At 49.2% G+C, this 16,740-nt stretch overlaps 1 protein-coding gene across 1 annotated transcript in view; it reads right to left on the minus strand.

Moving 5' to 3' along the window:
- Positions 1-4,267: 4,267 nt before the first annotated feature.
- Positions 4,268-16,740, minus strand: part of Rtf1 (RTF1 homolog, Paf1/RNA polymerase II complex component) — a gene marked incomplete at its 5' end in the record, with an annotated part of 80,143 nt that continues 67,670 nt past the window's right edge. Inside the window, 12 exons of the mRNA XM_010625041.1 lie at positions 4,268-5,769; positions 5,955-6,066; positions 6,865-6,960; positions 7,863-7,940; positions 8,299-8,356; positions 8,489-8,610; positions 9,572-9,649; positions 10,145-10,252; positions 10,343-10,430; positions 11,083-11,165; positions 12,810-12,987; positions 13,273-13,408. Coding sequence (XP_010623343.1) covers positions 5,663-5,769; positions 5,955-6,066; positions 6,865-6,960; positions 7,863-7,940; positions 8,299-8,356; positions 8,489-8,610; positions 9,572-9,649; positions 10,145-10,252; positions 10,343-10,430; positions 11,083-11,165; positions 12,810-12,987; positions 13,273-13,408 — 1,244 coding nt within the window. The remainder of the gene's footprint in view (positions 5,770-5,954; positions 6,067-6,864; positions 6,961-7,862; positions 7,941-8,298; positions 8,357-8,488; positions 8,611-9,571; positions 9,650-10,144; positions 10,253-10,342; positions 10,431-11,082; positions 11,166-12,809; positions 12,988-13,272; positions 13,409-16,740) is intronic.

The following is a 16,740-nucleotide window of genomic DNA, read 5'->3' on the forward strand; positions in this document are numbered from 1 at the left end:
CAGTGCAGCATCCTCCTCCTCCTTCAGCTGCGGAAGGAACTAGGGGATGAAATGCCTCGGCCAGGGAGGTCAGGATGCTCACACAAGGCTATGGTGAGTAGGTAGAAAACCCAGTGTGTCTTGCCTGGGCACCGACTTCTGATGTGCTGTGCTCCTCTGTTCCTGTCATTAACATCTTGTTCTGCCTTGCTGGGCACCGGGGCGCATCTGGGAGGCTGAGGCAGGAGGGAGGCAAGTTTGAGGACAGTCTGGGCCTTAGGGAGACCTTGTCTCAAAAAATTAAAAAAAGCCTTTTGTAATTCCTTACAAATCTGCCTTGTCGCAGGCAGAAGACACAGGGCAGCTTACTGAAGCAGGGCTTAGATTCCCAGTACAGCTGTGAGACTACGCCAAGGAGTTCTCATGTTCTCTTTGTTGAGCCAGGAATGAACTTTGAAGCCACAGAAGTTTTCTCTTTTGTGTTTCAGTCCCCCCAATTCTGGGCCCTGCACATGTGTTGAGCCACTCCCAGCCTCAAAACTTTTGATGCATGAATAGAAGGGATATGGGGAAATCAGACTGGCCAGCATAGAGGAGCAAATCACAGCTTCTGTGCTGAAAAATAAAAAGTGTGAGTTTAGGGCGGGAAGCTGGAGCGAAGTGGAAGGTACCCAGGTTTTGGTGGCCCTTAGATGACTATTGGAGACAGACCAGAGATTCACTGGCCTCAGGGTCAGGGAAGATAACCTGGCTTCTGTGCAGTACTGAGATTGAAAGAGGGCCTTCACACTGAGCTATAGCCCCAGCTCTTTTTTTTGGTACCAGGGATGGAACTCTGGTCCTTGTGCTTGTGAGGCAGGTGAACACTGAGCCAAATCCCTGGCCCTCCCCAGCTCACTTTAAAATTTTATTTGTTGCAGTACTGGGGAGTAAACCCAAGGCCTATGCATTGTGCATTCCCATCCTATTTATTTTGAGACAATCTCAACAAGTTGGGCTGGAACGTGTGGTCCTTGTGCCTCAGCCTCCCAGAGTGCTGGGGTTTTGGTTGTGTGGGTTCCAGCAGCTTAGAGGCCGGCTTGCTTCTGGAGGCGCCTGAGCCCTTGCCCATCAGGATTCACGGAGCCCCTGTGCTGCATCCCAGGGCACAAGAGCGGGGCAAGGGCAGTGCTGGGCACTCGGATGAGCAAGGTGGGGGCTGCCCGACTCTTCTCTACCCCACACCCAGACTAGAGCAGTGTCAGTGGCCCCAAGGCAGCTCAGTGCTCATCCGCCAGGTGCCATGCCAGTTTCTGCTTCCCAAGTTGGACAAGTAGGCTTCTCACCTGGGGCGTGTGGCATCGGAGTGCACAAAGCCCACGAGGTAGAGAGGGGCGGTCTGGGCGTTGTGGGCCGAGCACCGGGCTGTGGGAGTTCCTGGGCTGGCGGGGCGGGGCTTTCGGAACCAGCCTGCAGTACGGTGGGCAGCACCTGTGCTTCCTGCATCCAGAGGGAGCAGGCCCGGTGAAAAGCTGCGGAGAAACCGCCTGGCTCTAAGCACACACGGGCGCGCGCCCCCCACCCCCACCGGGCCGCGCCGGAAGGTGGCCCTGCGCGCTGCGGACACAGATGCGTCCCAGGCTGCAGTGGACACCCGAACCCTGTCCCTCGTGGTAAGTGGGAGCCGTCGGGAACTGCACCCAAAGGCTTCCTGGCGGGGGTGACCTTGAGGGTGGGCGCTGACGGATGAGAAGTCCCCCCAGGAAACTCGATGGGGTTAAACCAGGCCAAGCTGCACGCGTGTGGCTGAATATTGCTGTTTCTGCGCGCCCTAAGAAACACGGGGCCATCCACAAGTATAAGGAGGAAAAAATTCGGTATTTTGAAGGAGGGAATGAGGAAGTTATTGTGTAAAGGATCATAGCTTTGTTGGACTTAATTCTCTGGCTTTTTAATTACTCTTGGGCGGGGCATTCAGCTCAGTGGCCTCCTGGCCTCGCAAGCGCAAGGTCGTAAGTTCGATACCAGGTACCTAAAATAAAAAAAAATTTTTTTAAATTACTCTTGGTGGTTCTTGAAGTAGGGTGGAGCCCTACAATCTTTAAAGGGGTGCGTGATGGGGGCGGGGGTGTGACAAGAGCAGGCGGAGCTCCCCCACACTTCCCTGAAAGTCCCTGGCCAGGTCCTGACCCAGCTGGAGGCAGTTTCTTGGCTCCCGAGGTGGGGGCGGCCTGGGCTTCTGGTCCAAGCTCAGGTTCTTCTACAGCTTCTGTCCTAACCCACCCAGACCCCGACCCTGGGGACACAGCACTGCCGGCTGTTGTTCTTGTTTAAAGTTGGGAGCTTGTGCGTGGAGGAGCGAGCTAGCTCAGCCCTAGGCTGCGAGCGGAGCCGGGCTCCAGGGCTGAAGGGACCCCATGCCTAAGAAATGCCACCTTCAGGGGCCAGTTGCGGGCACCGGCTGGCCTGGGTGAGAAGACAGGCCGCAGAGGTTGTTCCCTAGGGCTTGTCTTTGCTTCACCCTGCCCCCAACCCAAAGGAGCCAGCTTTGGTCTGGGAAATCTCGGAGAAAACAGAGCCGAGTTCAGTGAGCTGCTTGGCCACAGCTCTCCACAGTTACCCAAGGAACGGCCTTGGCCACCCTAACACCCCTTCCCTCCACCTCCTCTGGAGGTTGTCATATCCTTGGTCCCCCAGCTGCCTGTGTCCTCGGCTCTAGGGCCCACTGTCCCCAACAGTCAAGCAGAGTGTGACAGAAGTTATAAAAAACCTCAGTGGCTGGATGCTCTTGTGGGCCAAGTTGTGGTGATTCCCTTTCCAACATGAGGCAAGCTTGAAGTTGGCTCCTCTGTGGGACTGTCACCTTTGACCTATCCACAGGTTTCTGCTTCCTAGCTGTTGAGACGGCTAGGGGTGGGGGCCCTTACAGATCTCACTGTGGAGCACATTAGCAGCCCCTCCACAGGCAGCAAACAGGAGCAGAGGAACTGTGCTGAGCCAAGTGAAAGCTGTCAGGAGTAGGCAGCCCATTAGGTAGCTGCCTCACTCAGGAAAAGCTTACTGATCCTTACCAAGATAAAAGAAGTAAACTAAGCCTGGAGGTCACCCTGGCTCTAGGCAACTGCCCTCCTGTGAGGACTCTGGGGCATCAACCTACTACTGGAGTTACCAACAGCCACTTTCACTTTTAGGGGTGCAAGGATAGGAGAAGGGAAAGAAAAGCAAAAAGGAAGCCGTATTGGACTTTGCAACTTCCTTTGGGAGGTGCCACTCAGGATGCAAACCTTGGACTAAATCTGCATCTCCTGGTTGAAATGGGATCAAGTTTGTTTACAAATATCTGTACAATTTGAGTGAGAAGCCAGGACTTAACAGAAACAAAAGCACTCTTTCTAAAGGGAAGTTGCAGGCATCAGACTTTTCCTGCCAGTCAGAAGCAGGACACAGCAGGTTTACATTCATAATGACTGGGCCTGTGGACACTGGCATTCTTGCTTCTTGGAACTGAAAAGGCATGAAACAGCCTTGGGCGCTACACCTGTCAATACTGAAGACACATGGGGAGTGAGCGGGCCACTGGACAGGTTCCCCATACAACTCCCGGACCCCCAGGAAGCCTGGCTAGGATACAGCTGGACTCTCTGGCGAGAGTCCCTGCCCCAGCAAGGCTTCAGGGAGTCCCCTGCTCGAACTGAATTGCCAGTTCACCACAGGTGTGTCAATTTTGGGTCTTCGTGGTTGGTTTATCTCCTTACGCCATGCTTTGGCCTCTCAGAATGAAGGTTTTCGTGGCTGCAGGTGGGGAGGCGGTGGCAAAGTGGCTACAGTGTGATAGTTTTAATAAAAATTTTATTACACAGCCATAATGTAATTGACACTTCTCCAAATCCAAATGATACTAAATACAGATCTACATGGTGGATCAGAATGACTCCAGCAAATTATATGGATTCTATGATTTTATGTCTGAAACCAGATAGAAAAAAAGTCCAAGTCTGACACGGTGGAAGAGGTCCCAGCAGCTCCGGGACTGCGGAGCCCAGGCATGTTTAACAGTCTGTGATTCCACATTTACACAGTCTATAAAGAGCTTCGGCCATGGACTCTTCAAGTATATATGGTTTTAATGAGTCCATCGCCACTCCTCTGCCCAGCCACCCTGTGCACAGCTACCACACAGCTGCGCCACACTCACATTACCAACTTTACAGTCACAACACGTCTTTAAAACCACCCATTGCCGCTTTTTAAAAAATAAAAAATGTAAACTAAATTAAAGCAACACTGAGGCTCTTACTTAACCCAGAAGTGTTATCAAGTTCATTTTTATGTTTAAATAAACTCCATGATTTCCCACGAACCCCCTTCCGTATACAAAAGTAGAGTGAAGAAGTACAGAGCAGAGCTTCTAGCGTCCTCTCCCTCCTGTGGAAGTCAGCAGCTCCCGCTGTTTCTGTAGCTCAGTTCCTGATATATATAGTCAGCTGTACTTTGTTCTGAAAAGATTTGTTAAATGCCACTTTTATTTACACTTGGAGCTTTACACCTGAGAATGATTATCGAGCAGTCAGCTTATCTCTTTTCAAACATTTCCTAACGACTCACACCTCTTTCCTGGCTTCCCCCAGCCACACAATACACACGCTTACCACATAGCTGGGCAGACATGCACGCAATGCATAGGCCGCTAACATCCACAACCTAAATCTGTTTGTTCTCCACGTTCATGTTGAATAATTTCGCTTAAAAGAACAAAACAAAATGGTATTCTTGCCAAAACAGAATCACCAGGAAGAGACAGGCACACACTCTACGCTCAGCTAGGAAGCTGCAGGCTGGACCTGGGATGGGCGGTACCTCTGCGGCTTCCCCAGGCCCCCTCCCACTGGCAGGACCCAGCCTGGGGCTTTGCTCTGGGGTGGACGGTGGGGGGAGCAAGGTACAGCTACAGCAGTCAGGCCTGTTTAGTAAGAAGAATCATATTTAATGAGTTTTTTGCAGTTTCAGATGCTAAAATACAGCTGAAAAAAAATCTGAAACAGCTATAGACTCATGACTGATACAAAGAGTACTGCATTTTTTAAAAATGATAAAAAAAATCCACACACTTACACACACACACACACACACACACACTCTCTCTCTCTCTCTCAAATTAGGTCCCCCTCCCTCCCCACAAATGTACACTTTTTGGAAATTAAATTGGTTTCGAAAACCCCTCTTCCAGAGAGAGGAAGAGGAGAACGATGAAGAGAGGAAGCAGGGCTGCAGGTGCCCAGTCCCTGCTCCCTCTGCAAGGGCAGGCGCCAAATGTTCGGCAGCCGGGTCCGGGGCAGCACGGAGGAGACTGGCCCACGCTGCCGCTGTGGCTGCCAGGGGCTCGGCAAGGATCCCAGCTCCACGGTAATACTGAATGCGTGCAGAGTGGCCAATGGACTATGTTGGTTAAAAAAAGAAAGGCAAACACAAATCTAAAGACATGGAAAAGCCCACAAGAGCTCAGAGCCATACTGGGCGGGCCTGGAGTCGGTGGAGATGGTCCAGATGGAGTCTGTACAGCAAATGGTTTATGTTACAGACGACTGGCAGTTCATGGAGTCTCTTCCCAGTTCTGCTGCTGCTCCAGCCCGAAGAGGGCAGATCAAAGGGAAAGAGGTAAGCTGGGAATTGATGGGCATGCGGGGTCGGAAGCAGCAGGCTGGGTTCAAATCAGCCCCCGTCGCTTCTTGTAGTCTTCCAAGTTCAGAGATCTCCTTGGAGCCCCATCCTTGGCAGGTGGAGCCTTGGAGGTGATGGCCAAAGCCTTTGACTCTGAAAAAAAGCAATGGCCTGTGAAGGAGCTGTGTGGCAGTGCTGCACTCCTTGGGTCCTCCTTGCTACACCTTCCCCTCACAACACAGTTGCTGCCTGGATGGCTCTGGCCCAAGGTGTGGGCAGCAGACACCCCGTCTCTGCCCTACTTCGATCCTCAGCCATCGACACCGCCCATCTCATACCTGAGCTGGGGACCTGGAGGTCGATCTTCACATCAAAATCGTGCACTTTGAACAAGTCTTCTGAGAGGTCACTGGCTGACTTAGAGTTCAGATCTTTATCTTTTCCCTGACCCTGCAAGAACAGAACTAGTCAGAGGCACAGCAGCCACTCTCGGCCCACGTTCTCGCTCAGGCTCACTACATTTCCCCACTGAGAGACTTTCTTTGCTTCCTTCCTTTCTTTTCTCCCCTCCCCTTTGTCTCTCTCCTTCTCCCTCTCTCCTCTTCTCCCCTTTCCCCTCTCTCCCCCAGGACAGAAGGGACCAGAGACAAAGAGCTTTTTTTTTTTCTTTTTTCTTTTTGGTACTGGGGATCGAACTTGGCCCTTGCAGTTGCAAGGCAGGCAGCAGAACCACTGAGCCAAATCCCCAGACCAAGAGCTTTCTTTTCTGAAGCCTTTTCAAGCTTCAAAGTGAAGAAAGGGAAGGTTCCTGTCTGTGGAAGAAGTAGAAAGTGAAACTGCCTTCTGCCCCAAGATCTGAGAGCCCCCAGGACAGCTGGGTGCTACAGGAGATGTAAGTTAGGTGACCTTGCTTTACCACTTTTGTTTGTTTCCCAGCTTCCTGGCCCCTCCCTTGCTCCTCCTAAGCATCCTACATGGCAGATGGGTTCAGTATTGTCTATGTCTCATGCGTGAGCAATCTGCCACAGAGGCCCAGGCAGTGACCCTAGGTGAGCAGTGCTGTTGGGCTTACAGGTGGGGTTGTGTGCTCAGAACTCAGTACTGCTGAGCACATTTGCAAGTAAATGGAATGGAGAAAGGACTATAGGTGAGACTCCATGTTCCTCCAGGTGGGAAAATGAAGCCCAAACCAGGTGAGATGTGCATTCAGGGTCCTGGCCAGCAGCCCCAAGATGGCCTTACACTTGCCTTGCTCATTTCCTTGGGAGCATCTGGTAACACTCCAGAACCATATTTTGCATTTAGCTGGGCCAAGATGGCAGCCTGAACAGCTGGATCCCTGGACTAAGAGAGATAATCAGTTATTTTAGGGGCTGTCCAACATCCAGAGTCCCACTCCAGACTGGTTCCCACCTACCACCACTAACATCAGCTTACTGGAGCCTCCTCAGGCAGCGAAATGGGGCAAGTAAGGGCTTCAAAGTTAAGCCCAGTGCAGCCAGGCCCAGGCTAAGGAACCTATTATAAGTTTAGCATCCATCATCTTAGAATCTGAAATCCAAAATGCTCCAGTACCCAAAAGTTTCTCTGCAGAGATGGTGCTGTTAGTGGAAAATTCCACACTTGGCTCCATGTGACAGGCTGCAGTCACACTAAAAAAATGATATAAAATTACCTTCGGGTGATAAGTGTATCATCTATATGAAACATAAATGAATTCTACATTTGGTCTTGGGGCCCAGCCCTAAGATATCTTCTCATTATATATATGCAAATATTCCCAAATCCAAAGAACCCCAAACTCCAAACACTCTGGTCCCAGCACTTTTTCTTTTCCTTTGTTTGGTTTCTGAGATAGGGTCTCACTATGTAGCCCAGGCTGGGTCAAAGTTGTGGCAATCTTCCTGCTTCAGCCTCCTGAGTGCTGGGAATATAGGCATGTGGCACCATGCCTGGAGGTCCCAGCATTTTGGGCAAGGAACAATTAATGTCTGAAAGTCTGCTGCATTGCAAGCTTACCCTGGAACAGTGGGGTTGGCCATGGGCTTTTATAAATCCATGCCTGTTCTTACTACCTATACGCCCTACAGCAAGATAAAAAAGACATATCCAGACTTAAGAGGTGAGGTGAGCAAATCCCAGCTAGGCAAACACTATTTTTAACTTCTCTGTTAATTTCCTAATGGGATTCACTCTGTGTCCTAGAATCCAGGGCCCGCCTGATGATGCCCTCCTCAGGCACTCACATTGGAGACGATGGTTGGTTTGCACTGCCGCCGTGTGAAGGGGTCCATCTGCTGGTTTCTCATGTTGTGACTTTCAGCCTGAAACAGAGAGCTTGAGTCAGGGAGCCAGCGAGCCTCCCTCCTCACTCACCCAAGCTTATGGGTAAATGACATCTCTGCGAGGGATGACAGACCAGCAGCCTTTTCCCAACCTTTCCTCTCACAGGCACTAAGCAGTGGGGGTAAGAACTGCAAGTGAGCTGATGAAAACAGGCAACTGTGCAGTGGACTCCAAGGTGGCAGGAGACCACTGCTCTCAGTCATATGCTGTTGAGTGACACAGGCTCCTGTGGGGACACCTTATCTTCCTGACTGACACAGAACCCAGGGCCACACACGGCCATGTTTCCTGTCATTTCATTTGGGTTTTCTCAGGGAGCACATGAAGCTTCCTTACCACCAGTGCCTTTTCGGACTCCACAATGTTCCACTCCCGGTTCCGCTGGTTGATGTAACTGGGGGAGGAGGGAGGAGTACGACAGGGACTGTGAGAAGAGGGAGGAGCTGCCCAGCCCCGAGTGGGTGTGTGAAGCTGCCCCTACTTGTGGTTGCCCGGAGGCCTGAGCCGAAGAGACTGGGACGCATACCTGATGGCAGATATGTTCTTGGTCCGCTGGCGGTCCAGGGCCTCTGCCCGCTCCTCCAGCTCGTTCAGCTGGTCTTGGATTTGCTTGGCCTTATCCTGATCTCCCAGGTCCTCAGCCATGGCCTGTACAGAGACTCAGGTGAGCTCTCGCCACAGCTGACTCTGCAGCACAGACCCCTCAGTCTGGCGCAGGCCAGGCAACTCGTGCGGCGATCACAGAACCGAGAGGTGACAGGTCTGCTTCCCCTGGAGGGACCACCTCCCACACAGCCACTGGGCTCGGGGACGGCACTCCACAACACCAACCTGAAGAGCCAGCACACAGCAAAGCCACCGTAACAAGGCCTGTCTCATTCGCACACGAAGAACAGGAAACCACCTACTACAGTATCCTTTGTCCAGTGCCAGATACTACCCTGGGGGCCATTTTAACTAACTAATTAATTAATTTCCTTTTTTGAAACAGCCTCGCTAGGCTACCCTCAAACTCAAGATCTTCCCGCTGAGGCAGGAGGTCTGTGGGAGGATGATGGGATTATAGGTGTGTGGCACCACATCTGATTCCTTGCTGTATCTTATTACATGAAACTAAAGTGACTGAAAAGCAAGCAGAATGGAACAAACAAGACCCATTTCAATACAAAGAAAAATGACCGAGGAATGCTGCCCAAGTGGCAAGAATGCAGCGTGTTGCTTATAATCCCACTCCTGCCAACCACAAACATGTCAGAGGATGGAAAAGCTTGATTTTGCTGGGGCACAGTGGTAGATGCCTAAGAGGCCAGTACTCTGGGAGGCTGAGGCAGGAGGATCTCAAATTCAATCCCAACCTAGGAAGTTTGGAAAATCAGCAAGCCCTGGCTCTAAATGAAAATTAAATAAAAAGGGTTGGGGATTTAGCTCAGTGGTGCCACCGCTTGCCTCGCAAGCTCGAGGTCCTGAGTTCAATCCCCGGTACCAAATAAATAAATAAATTAGGATGGAGATATATTTTGGCACGAAGACCCAAAGTACCACAGAAAACAATAACAAATTTAATTTCCCCTTATAGGATGGGCAGAGAGGCTGAAGCACAAGGCCTTACCTTTTCCTTCAGCAGCTGAGTTTTCTTCATAGCATAATTGGGAGGAGCTTTTCTGAACCTTTCTTTCTCTTTTACAATCTGCAACAGAGAAGAGATAGCAGCAGTGAGGTATTCTTAAATTACTGGTGTAAACAGGAAAAGCAAGCCCACTTTGGAGACAAGCACTAGTGAGTGGGGACCGCTCCTCCCACAGCAGTGTACCATCCAGAGAGCAAGTGAGCTCACTCCGCGGACTACTACGCTGCTTCCAGGCACCCAGTGGTTCTTCCGGGACAGTGCGAAATGCACCAAGAACAGAAGCAGCTGGGGATCAGAGAACTGTGCACAGTGCTTTGGAGAGAGCGTGCTCTAAAAACAAGCTCAGCAGAATGCACACCCCGAGACTGAAATAAACTCAGGTCTGTGCGGCTCCATCTGCAGACAGGATGTACAGAGAGACACTCAGGAAATCTAATAGGCAGGCTTCTTGAATAAATAAAAACAAGATTCAGGGAAAGAAAGAAAGAAAAGTATGGCTTCTGTATACCAGTGAATGTGATAAAGCTCCAGGCTCTGGAGTACCAGGTCTCTTACCTCTTCAATGTCCTGATCGTTGAATTTATAATTAAGAGCTTCTTTAATAGATAATTCCTTTTTGTTGATTTCATCGAGAGTAGGCAACTGCATGCCAGCAGAGAACATCTGGATGGAAATGTGGCAAGAGGTCATTAGTAAGAGATGTGGGAGAGCTTTGGTCTCCACACACATACCTGCCGGAAGCCTCACACTTACCGCTTCTTTCCACTTCATGAACTCACTCTCAGTGAATTCCTGGTTGGAGACAAACTCTAGGCGGAACACTCGTTGGTCACTGCCATGCCTGCACAAATGAGAGACAGCGTGTCCAAGAATGTGCGTGCACACAGTGAGGCGAGCCTGCTGGCCCTGCACCGTTTCCACAGCTCTTCATCCTGCTGCCTCTGACCACAAAAATTTTTTTGAGGTTTTTGGACACTATGTAGTTCAGGCTGGCCTTGAACTTGCGGTGATCCTGTCTCAACCTTCCAAGTGCTGGGATTAGAGGAGTATGCCATCACATCGGGGCAAGGCAGTGATTTGGGTGCCTCTGCTTTGTTCTCTCGTAAACCCTGATGCCTATAACAGTGCCTGGCACATAGGTGAAATTCAGTGAACATGTGTTGAGTGAATTTTCATTTTACTGAGGAGGAAACCAAGTCCAGAAAGGTGCCGACCTGTCAGAGATGAAGTCAGGTGACTGAGAGTGGGGATCACACTTGGGAGGCTTGTCCTGCTGGGTTCGGGGAGGGCCTCTCAGCACATATCCTGCACATATGAGTACCGTAGCTCTCCCACAGGAGAGTGTGGGGTCCTCCCTCACAGGCAATGCCAGATGCCAGGGAGCACTGCACACAGCATTCACAGATCAAGAACCATCACTGATGGCAAGTACAGCCCAACAGGCAGGGCCTGCTGGGGGAGGGAACCGAGGCTGCTCCGGAAGTGCCTCTTACCTTAGCTGCAGTCCTTTGTTTGTTCTGGTGCCACCCAGCTGGTAAACTTTGGCAGTTTCTACAACACCTGTGATCTCAGCGACCTAGGAGAAAGCAGAGAATAGGTCAAAAGCAGACTCCGTCAGTGCTTTCCACACCATTCCAACATTGGCCCCACTACCTGGACACAGACAAGTGACCTGTTCTGAGAGCCGCCAGGTGTTCTGGGCTGACCTCAGAGAGATCAAAGCATGAGTCTCAAGCCAGGGCATGAAAGCTGTAGGAGCAGAGGGTAAAGCTTGTTGGGCCCTGAGAGGCTTTCCTCCGACTAACCCTGTCGCACTCCAGGAGGTACTCAGGACTTCAGGGTCTTTTTTCTCTTGAGACTGGGTCTTGCTATGATGCCCAACCTGGCCTTGAAATTTGGGGCTGAACACATCCTCTTACCTCAGCCTCCTGGGTAGCCAGGGCCACAAGTACCTGTCACAGCTCCTGTCTCAGGGTGCTGTGCTAGACTGACCAAAGGCCCACCACTGAGCTCTAACCCTGGCCCGGAGCCCCATGGAGAGACTGGATTTTATTGACCAAGTGTGAGGACCATGGAGGTGTTTCTGTTGCCCAGAGTTCCAGGATACGGCATGGCTATTAGTTATCATGGGAGGAGATAAACACATTAAATGAGACAACACAAAAGAGAATCAAAGAGCTATGTTCTAGCTGTCTACCACAGAAGCAGTGCTGGAACCTACAACACAGCCTGTATAAGGCTGGAATTCTTTTATTTATTTTTAATTTTGGTACTAGACACTGAATCCAGGGCCTTTGTACTCAGCCACATCCCCAGCTCACCTTCTTTTAAATTCTGAGACAGGGTCTTGCGAAGTCACTAAATTCACCAAGCTGGGCTTGAACTAACTTGTGATCCTCCTGTCTCAGCCTCCTAGGCACCACCGACACCTAGCTATTTTTCTTTTCATTTCCCTGGCCTAAAAGTCACTTGGTGTTTAAGATAAAAATTTTTTATTCATTTATTTTTCAGTTGAATAAACCTAGACTACGTAACTCCGAATTTTTTTTTAGTTTCTGAGACAGGGTCTCACTAGGTAGCCCAGGATGGCCTTGCACTCCTGGTGATCCTCCTGCCTTAGGCCCCAGAGTGCTGGGTTTATAGGTGTACACCACCACGCCCAGTTCCCTTCTCCCTCTTACACTGAAGGAGGGCACAGAAAATGATTCCAAATCTAAAGCCGCCATTCTATTGGGGTCCAAGTGCTCTTCCTGGCAATAGGTCATGAATGATCCCTGATCACAAGTTTGTGCTGTCCTAGGGCAGCTCGAGCGGAATCTATTTTCTAGTCTGCTGGAGCCAGGAGCTTGTGTCCTCCCAAGGCTTAGGGTTTAAAGGCTTAGTCCCTAGCTTGGCACTATGGGGAGGAGGTGGCAACATGTGAAGATGTCACGGGGGGCCCTGGAGTGGCTGTGCTCCACTGTGCAACCACCCTGATGTGTGGCGACCCTCCCACAGACCTATGCCATGGGTCTGCCCAACTGTGAACTGGAGCCTCCAAAACCATAAGCCAGAGTAAGCCTTTCCTTTGGATGAAGTCATTATCTCTAGTATTTGGTAAGGAAGGTGACTAACTCACAAATGGTGGCAGAAGCATGACTATTTGTTCAATAGCTCCTGTACCCAGCAGAGGATCATTGTATTTAAAACACGGACAACGTCCAAAGAGAGAAATTCCTACCCGGTAAACTGGTTTACTGTTGTGGTTTCCAATGCCGATCCGTACAAAACATCCGGTGACAGTTTTAGCAAAAAAGGGCATGTGACACCAGCGCTCCAGCTTATGCCGAGATAATCGCACCCGATTCAATTCTTCAGGCAAGGAGACTGGCTGTGATTTTGGAGGGATCTCTTCTTTCCTATGAGGGACAGAGGGGCAGGGGAAGTATTCATCATGAAAACAGAACAAGACGCATCTGTAATATCCAATTCTCAAAACCTAACTAGTAGCAGAAATGCAGCCCCAGAAATGAGCTGTGATCAAACTGTGCGCCTGACCAGAGGGGCTGATGGAGTGACAGATATCACTTCTCCTGGCCAGCCCAGAGGAAACATCCTGTGCTACTGAGCAACTATGGACACTGCGACCACGCTGCATGTCCCTCAGTGCCCTGACCACGCCTCTGGGCCACCAGGCAGCTTACTCTTCCTCCTCATCAGACGAGGACGTGTGGGATGAGCGGTCTGATTTCTCACTGGACTTGTCGTCCTCTTCCTCCTCCTCATCGTCAGAGTAGACCTCACTGGTTTTTAATGGCTGTTTTTTGGCGAGGAGCTCAGCTAGAAAGAAAAGAAAAACATTTATATAGGTACTTTCACAAGAAACTAAAAAATATTTTTTAGACAGGGTCTCACTATGTAGCCCAGGCTGGCCTCAAACTTACAATCCTCCTGCCTCAGCCTCTAAGGGCAGAGGTAACAGGCATGGACCACGGTGCCCAACTAACCTTTCATTTTTGAAAAGAAACTGAAACAGGGCAGAGGACTCAAAGTGACAACTCTACCTCTTTGGACTGGCCTGTGACAACCTATGCTATAGCAAGTCACACCAGAGTGACAATCATCTTGACCTGCAAACCAGGAAGCCTGGAAGGGCATTACTAAGGGGGCAGAAAAGCTCAAACACTGCTGACAGTTTTTCTTTTACTGCACTCAAAATGCTTGAATGGGAAGGAGGGGGAAAATTATGATTACCTTCAAAGAGTTTTTGAGAAAACCTCTGAGTTTGCAACGAATGCTCTCTGTGATAAGAGAGTGAGAACAATCCAAACACCCACAGATAGGGGAGCAGCTGAATCACCCCTCACACTCAGTGAACACTACACAGCTGTAGAAAAGGAATAGGAATGAGACACGACCAATTCTGAGTCAGAGTGTTTTCTCGTTTCTGGCCTCAGATATGCTAGGCAAGCACTCTTATCACAGAGCTATGTCCCAACCCCAGGAACAGCCACACAGCAAACATTTTGGGTGTGCTGTTCACAGTGCCATCATCTCAGCCTCCCCCCACCCAGCTCTGCTGCTGTACCATGAGGAGCTCAGGCCATTTGCCACTAAGTGGAATGGCAATGTTCCAACGGATGCGCTTGTCTTCTCTTTGGTGGGGACTGAACCCAGGCCCTTATTCATGCTGGGCAGTGTCCCACCACTGAGCTACCTCCTCACTCTCCAGTGAAACTCCATTTACAAACATAGACAGTCCTCACAGCTACCTTAAACAGGAGCAAGCTCCAGGATGCAAGGCTAGGAGAAAAAAGCAAGGAAGAAAAGTGTGTAGTGTATGCTACCACTGACCCCACACAGGAGGAAATCTGTGTCCTTCTGTTTACCAAACAAAACAGAAGAAAAGAAAATTAGCTGGGCCTGGTGGTGCACACTTGTAATCCCAGCACTTGGGAGGCTGAGGCAGGAGGATCACTGCAAGTTCAAGGTCAGCCTGACCTACATAGACAGATTGTTTCCTCACACCCTCCCCAAGAAAACAGTAAAGTGTGTTGGTCTATGCCTATAATCCCAGCACTTGGGGAGGCTGGGGCAAGAGAATCATAATTTGAGCTGGGCCTGAGCAGTCTGCTCAAAAAACAAAAACAAAACAAAACAAAAAGGTTGGGGGTATAGCTAAGTGTGTAGGCCCTGGGTTCAATCCTCAAGATTGCCAAAACAAAACAAAACAAAATTCCAACCTCAAAAAACAAAGAGGGATATATAAAAAAGTATTTTAAGATTGGCCACTATGGGAGAGAGCAAGATTTGAAACAAGCATAGAAGTTAAAACTTCTCTAAATAGATCTGTGATATTGTTTGTATGTTTTTTTGTTTTTTTGAGACAAGGTCTCACTACGTAGCTGAGATTGACCTGGAACTCACTATGTAGCCTATATAAAAAAGTATTTTAAGATTGGCCACTATGGGAGAGAGCAAGATTTGAAACAAGCATAGAAGTTAAAACTTCTCTAAATAGATCTGTGATATTGTTTGTATGTTTTTTTGTTTTTTTGAGACAAGGTCTCACTGTGTAGCTGAGATTGACCTGGAACTCACTATGTAGCCCAGGCTGGTCTCCAACTCAAAGCGATCCTCCTGCCTCAGCCTCCTGAGTGCTGGGATTACAGGCGTGTACCTGTGATACTGTGAAATAGTCTGCCAAAAAAATGTATACACACTTCAGCAGTTCACCATACTGATAAATGTCTGGAAGCTCATGGCTGCCACTTTGAGCACCTCTTGTAATGGTAGAGGCCAAATAACTTGTATTAATCTCATGATATCTCAATAAAATTAGCATTAAAATGTGTATACAAGTTTTTCTTTTCCTGATGTGTACATTTTTTTGCTGGTCTCTGTATAGTAGATCTGTATTCCCTCTCCTGTTGAAAACTCATAAAACTGTTGAATCTTCAAAGTGACAGTGTCTTTTGTGTACTAAGCTGACTGGTGGCCAGAAGCCCCTAACTGGCTTCAGGACAGGAAATACAGTTGTCATGGGGAAACCGAGGCAGGGGTCTGGGGATCCTTCCCAATGCCTGCCCGTGCATCTCCTCGGCTGTGTCTTCTGTGATACCCGTTCTGATGAAGCACTAGACATGAGTGTCACCCAAGTCCTGCAGGGCACGCTGACAAACTCACTGAACCCACAGGGTGGTGAAAGCTGTGATCCGGCCTGCTGGTCAAAAGCACAAGTCTAGCAACCTTGTGCCCACATGTGCAGTGAGGGTGGAGACAGCTGCGAGGGAGCATCAGCAGCCCAGGCACTGGGGGCCACTTCCAGTAGACAATGTCAGAGCAGAACTGACTTAGAGCACACCCAGCTGTGTCTGCTACAGAACTAATTCTCTGCATGCTGCTGAGGGTCACAGAAGTGTTCTGTGTTGGTGAATGTTAAGAATATATGAGAAACTGAGTTTGTGTTTGATTTTTCCACTGTATCCACGGACCTTGTTTAGTGGATTTGACTTTAGAATCATGTATTTCACATAATCATAAAACAAAATACTAACAAAAGGTCATCTCTAAACATCAAAAGCAAAATGAAGCCAGGCATGGTGGCAAAAATCTATAATCTCACTACTTGGGAGGCTGAGGTAGGAGCATGGCCGTGAGCTAAGCAAAATGAGATAAAATATTAATTTGATGACATATATAATCACAAAGATGGGACTGTAAAAAGTAACCTTTTAAAAAATAGTCAACCAAGGACTGGGGATTTAGCTCAGTGGTTCCGCTGCCTGCCTCACAAGTGCAAGGGCCCAAGTTCGATCCCCAGTACCAAAAAGAAAAGGTCAATGGATTTTTCACAAGGATGCCAAGACCACAGACGGGCAAACAATAGTTTTTAACAAAGGTTGCAGAAAAATGAAGTTATATTTTTCTTATACTCTATATAAAAATTAACTCAAAATGGATCCGATAACAAAATGTTAAGAGCCCCAACTGTAACTCTAAGGAAATCATACAGAAAACCTTTATGACATTGGATTTAGCAATGATTTCTTGGCTACAACACTGAAAGCACAGGTTAAAGAAAAATTAAAAGCAACCAACATAAATTGTACTTCTTTAAAATTAAAAACTTTTGGGGCTGGGCATGTAGCTCAGGGGCACTGCCTGCCTGG

The sequence above is a fragment of the Fukomys damarensis genome, unplaced genomic scaffold (genome assembly GCF_012274545.1).
Source record: "Fukomys damarensis isolate Sample0158 unplaced genomic scaffold, DMR_v1.0_HiC HiC_scaffold_17, whole genome shotgun sequence".
NCBI classification, from domain to species: Eukaryota; Metazoa; Chordata; class Mammalia; order Rodentia; family Bathyergidae; genus Fukomys; species Fukomys damarensis.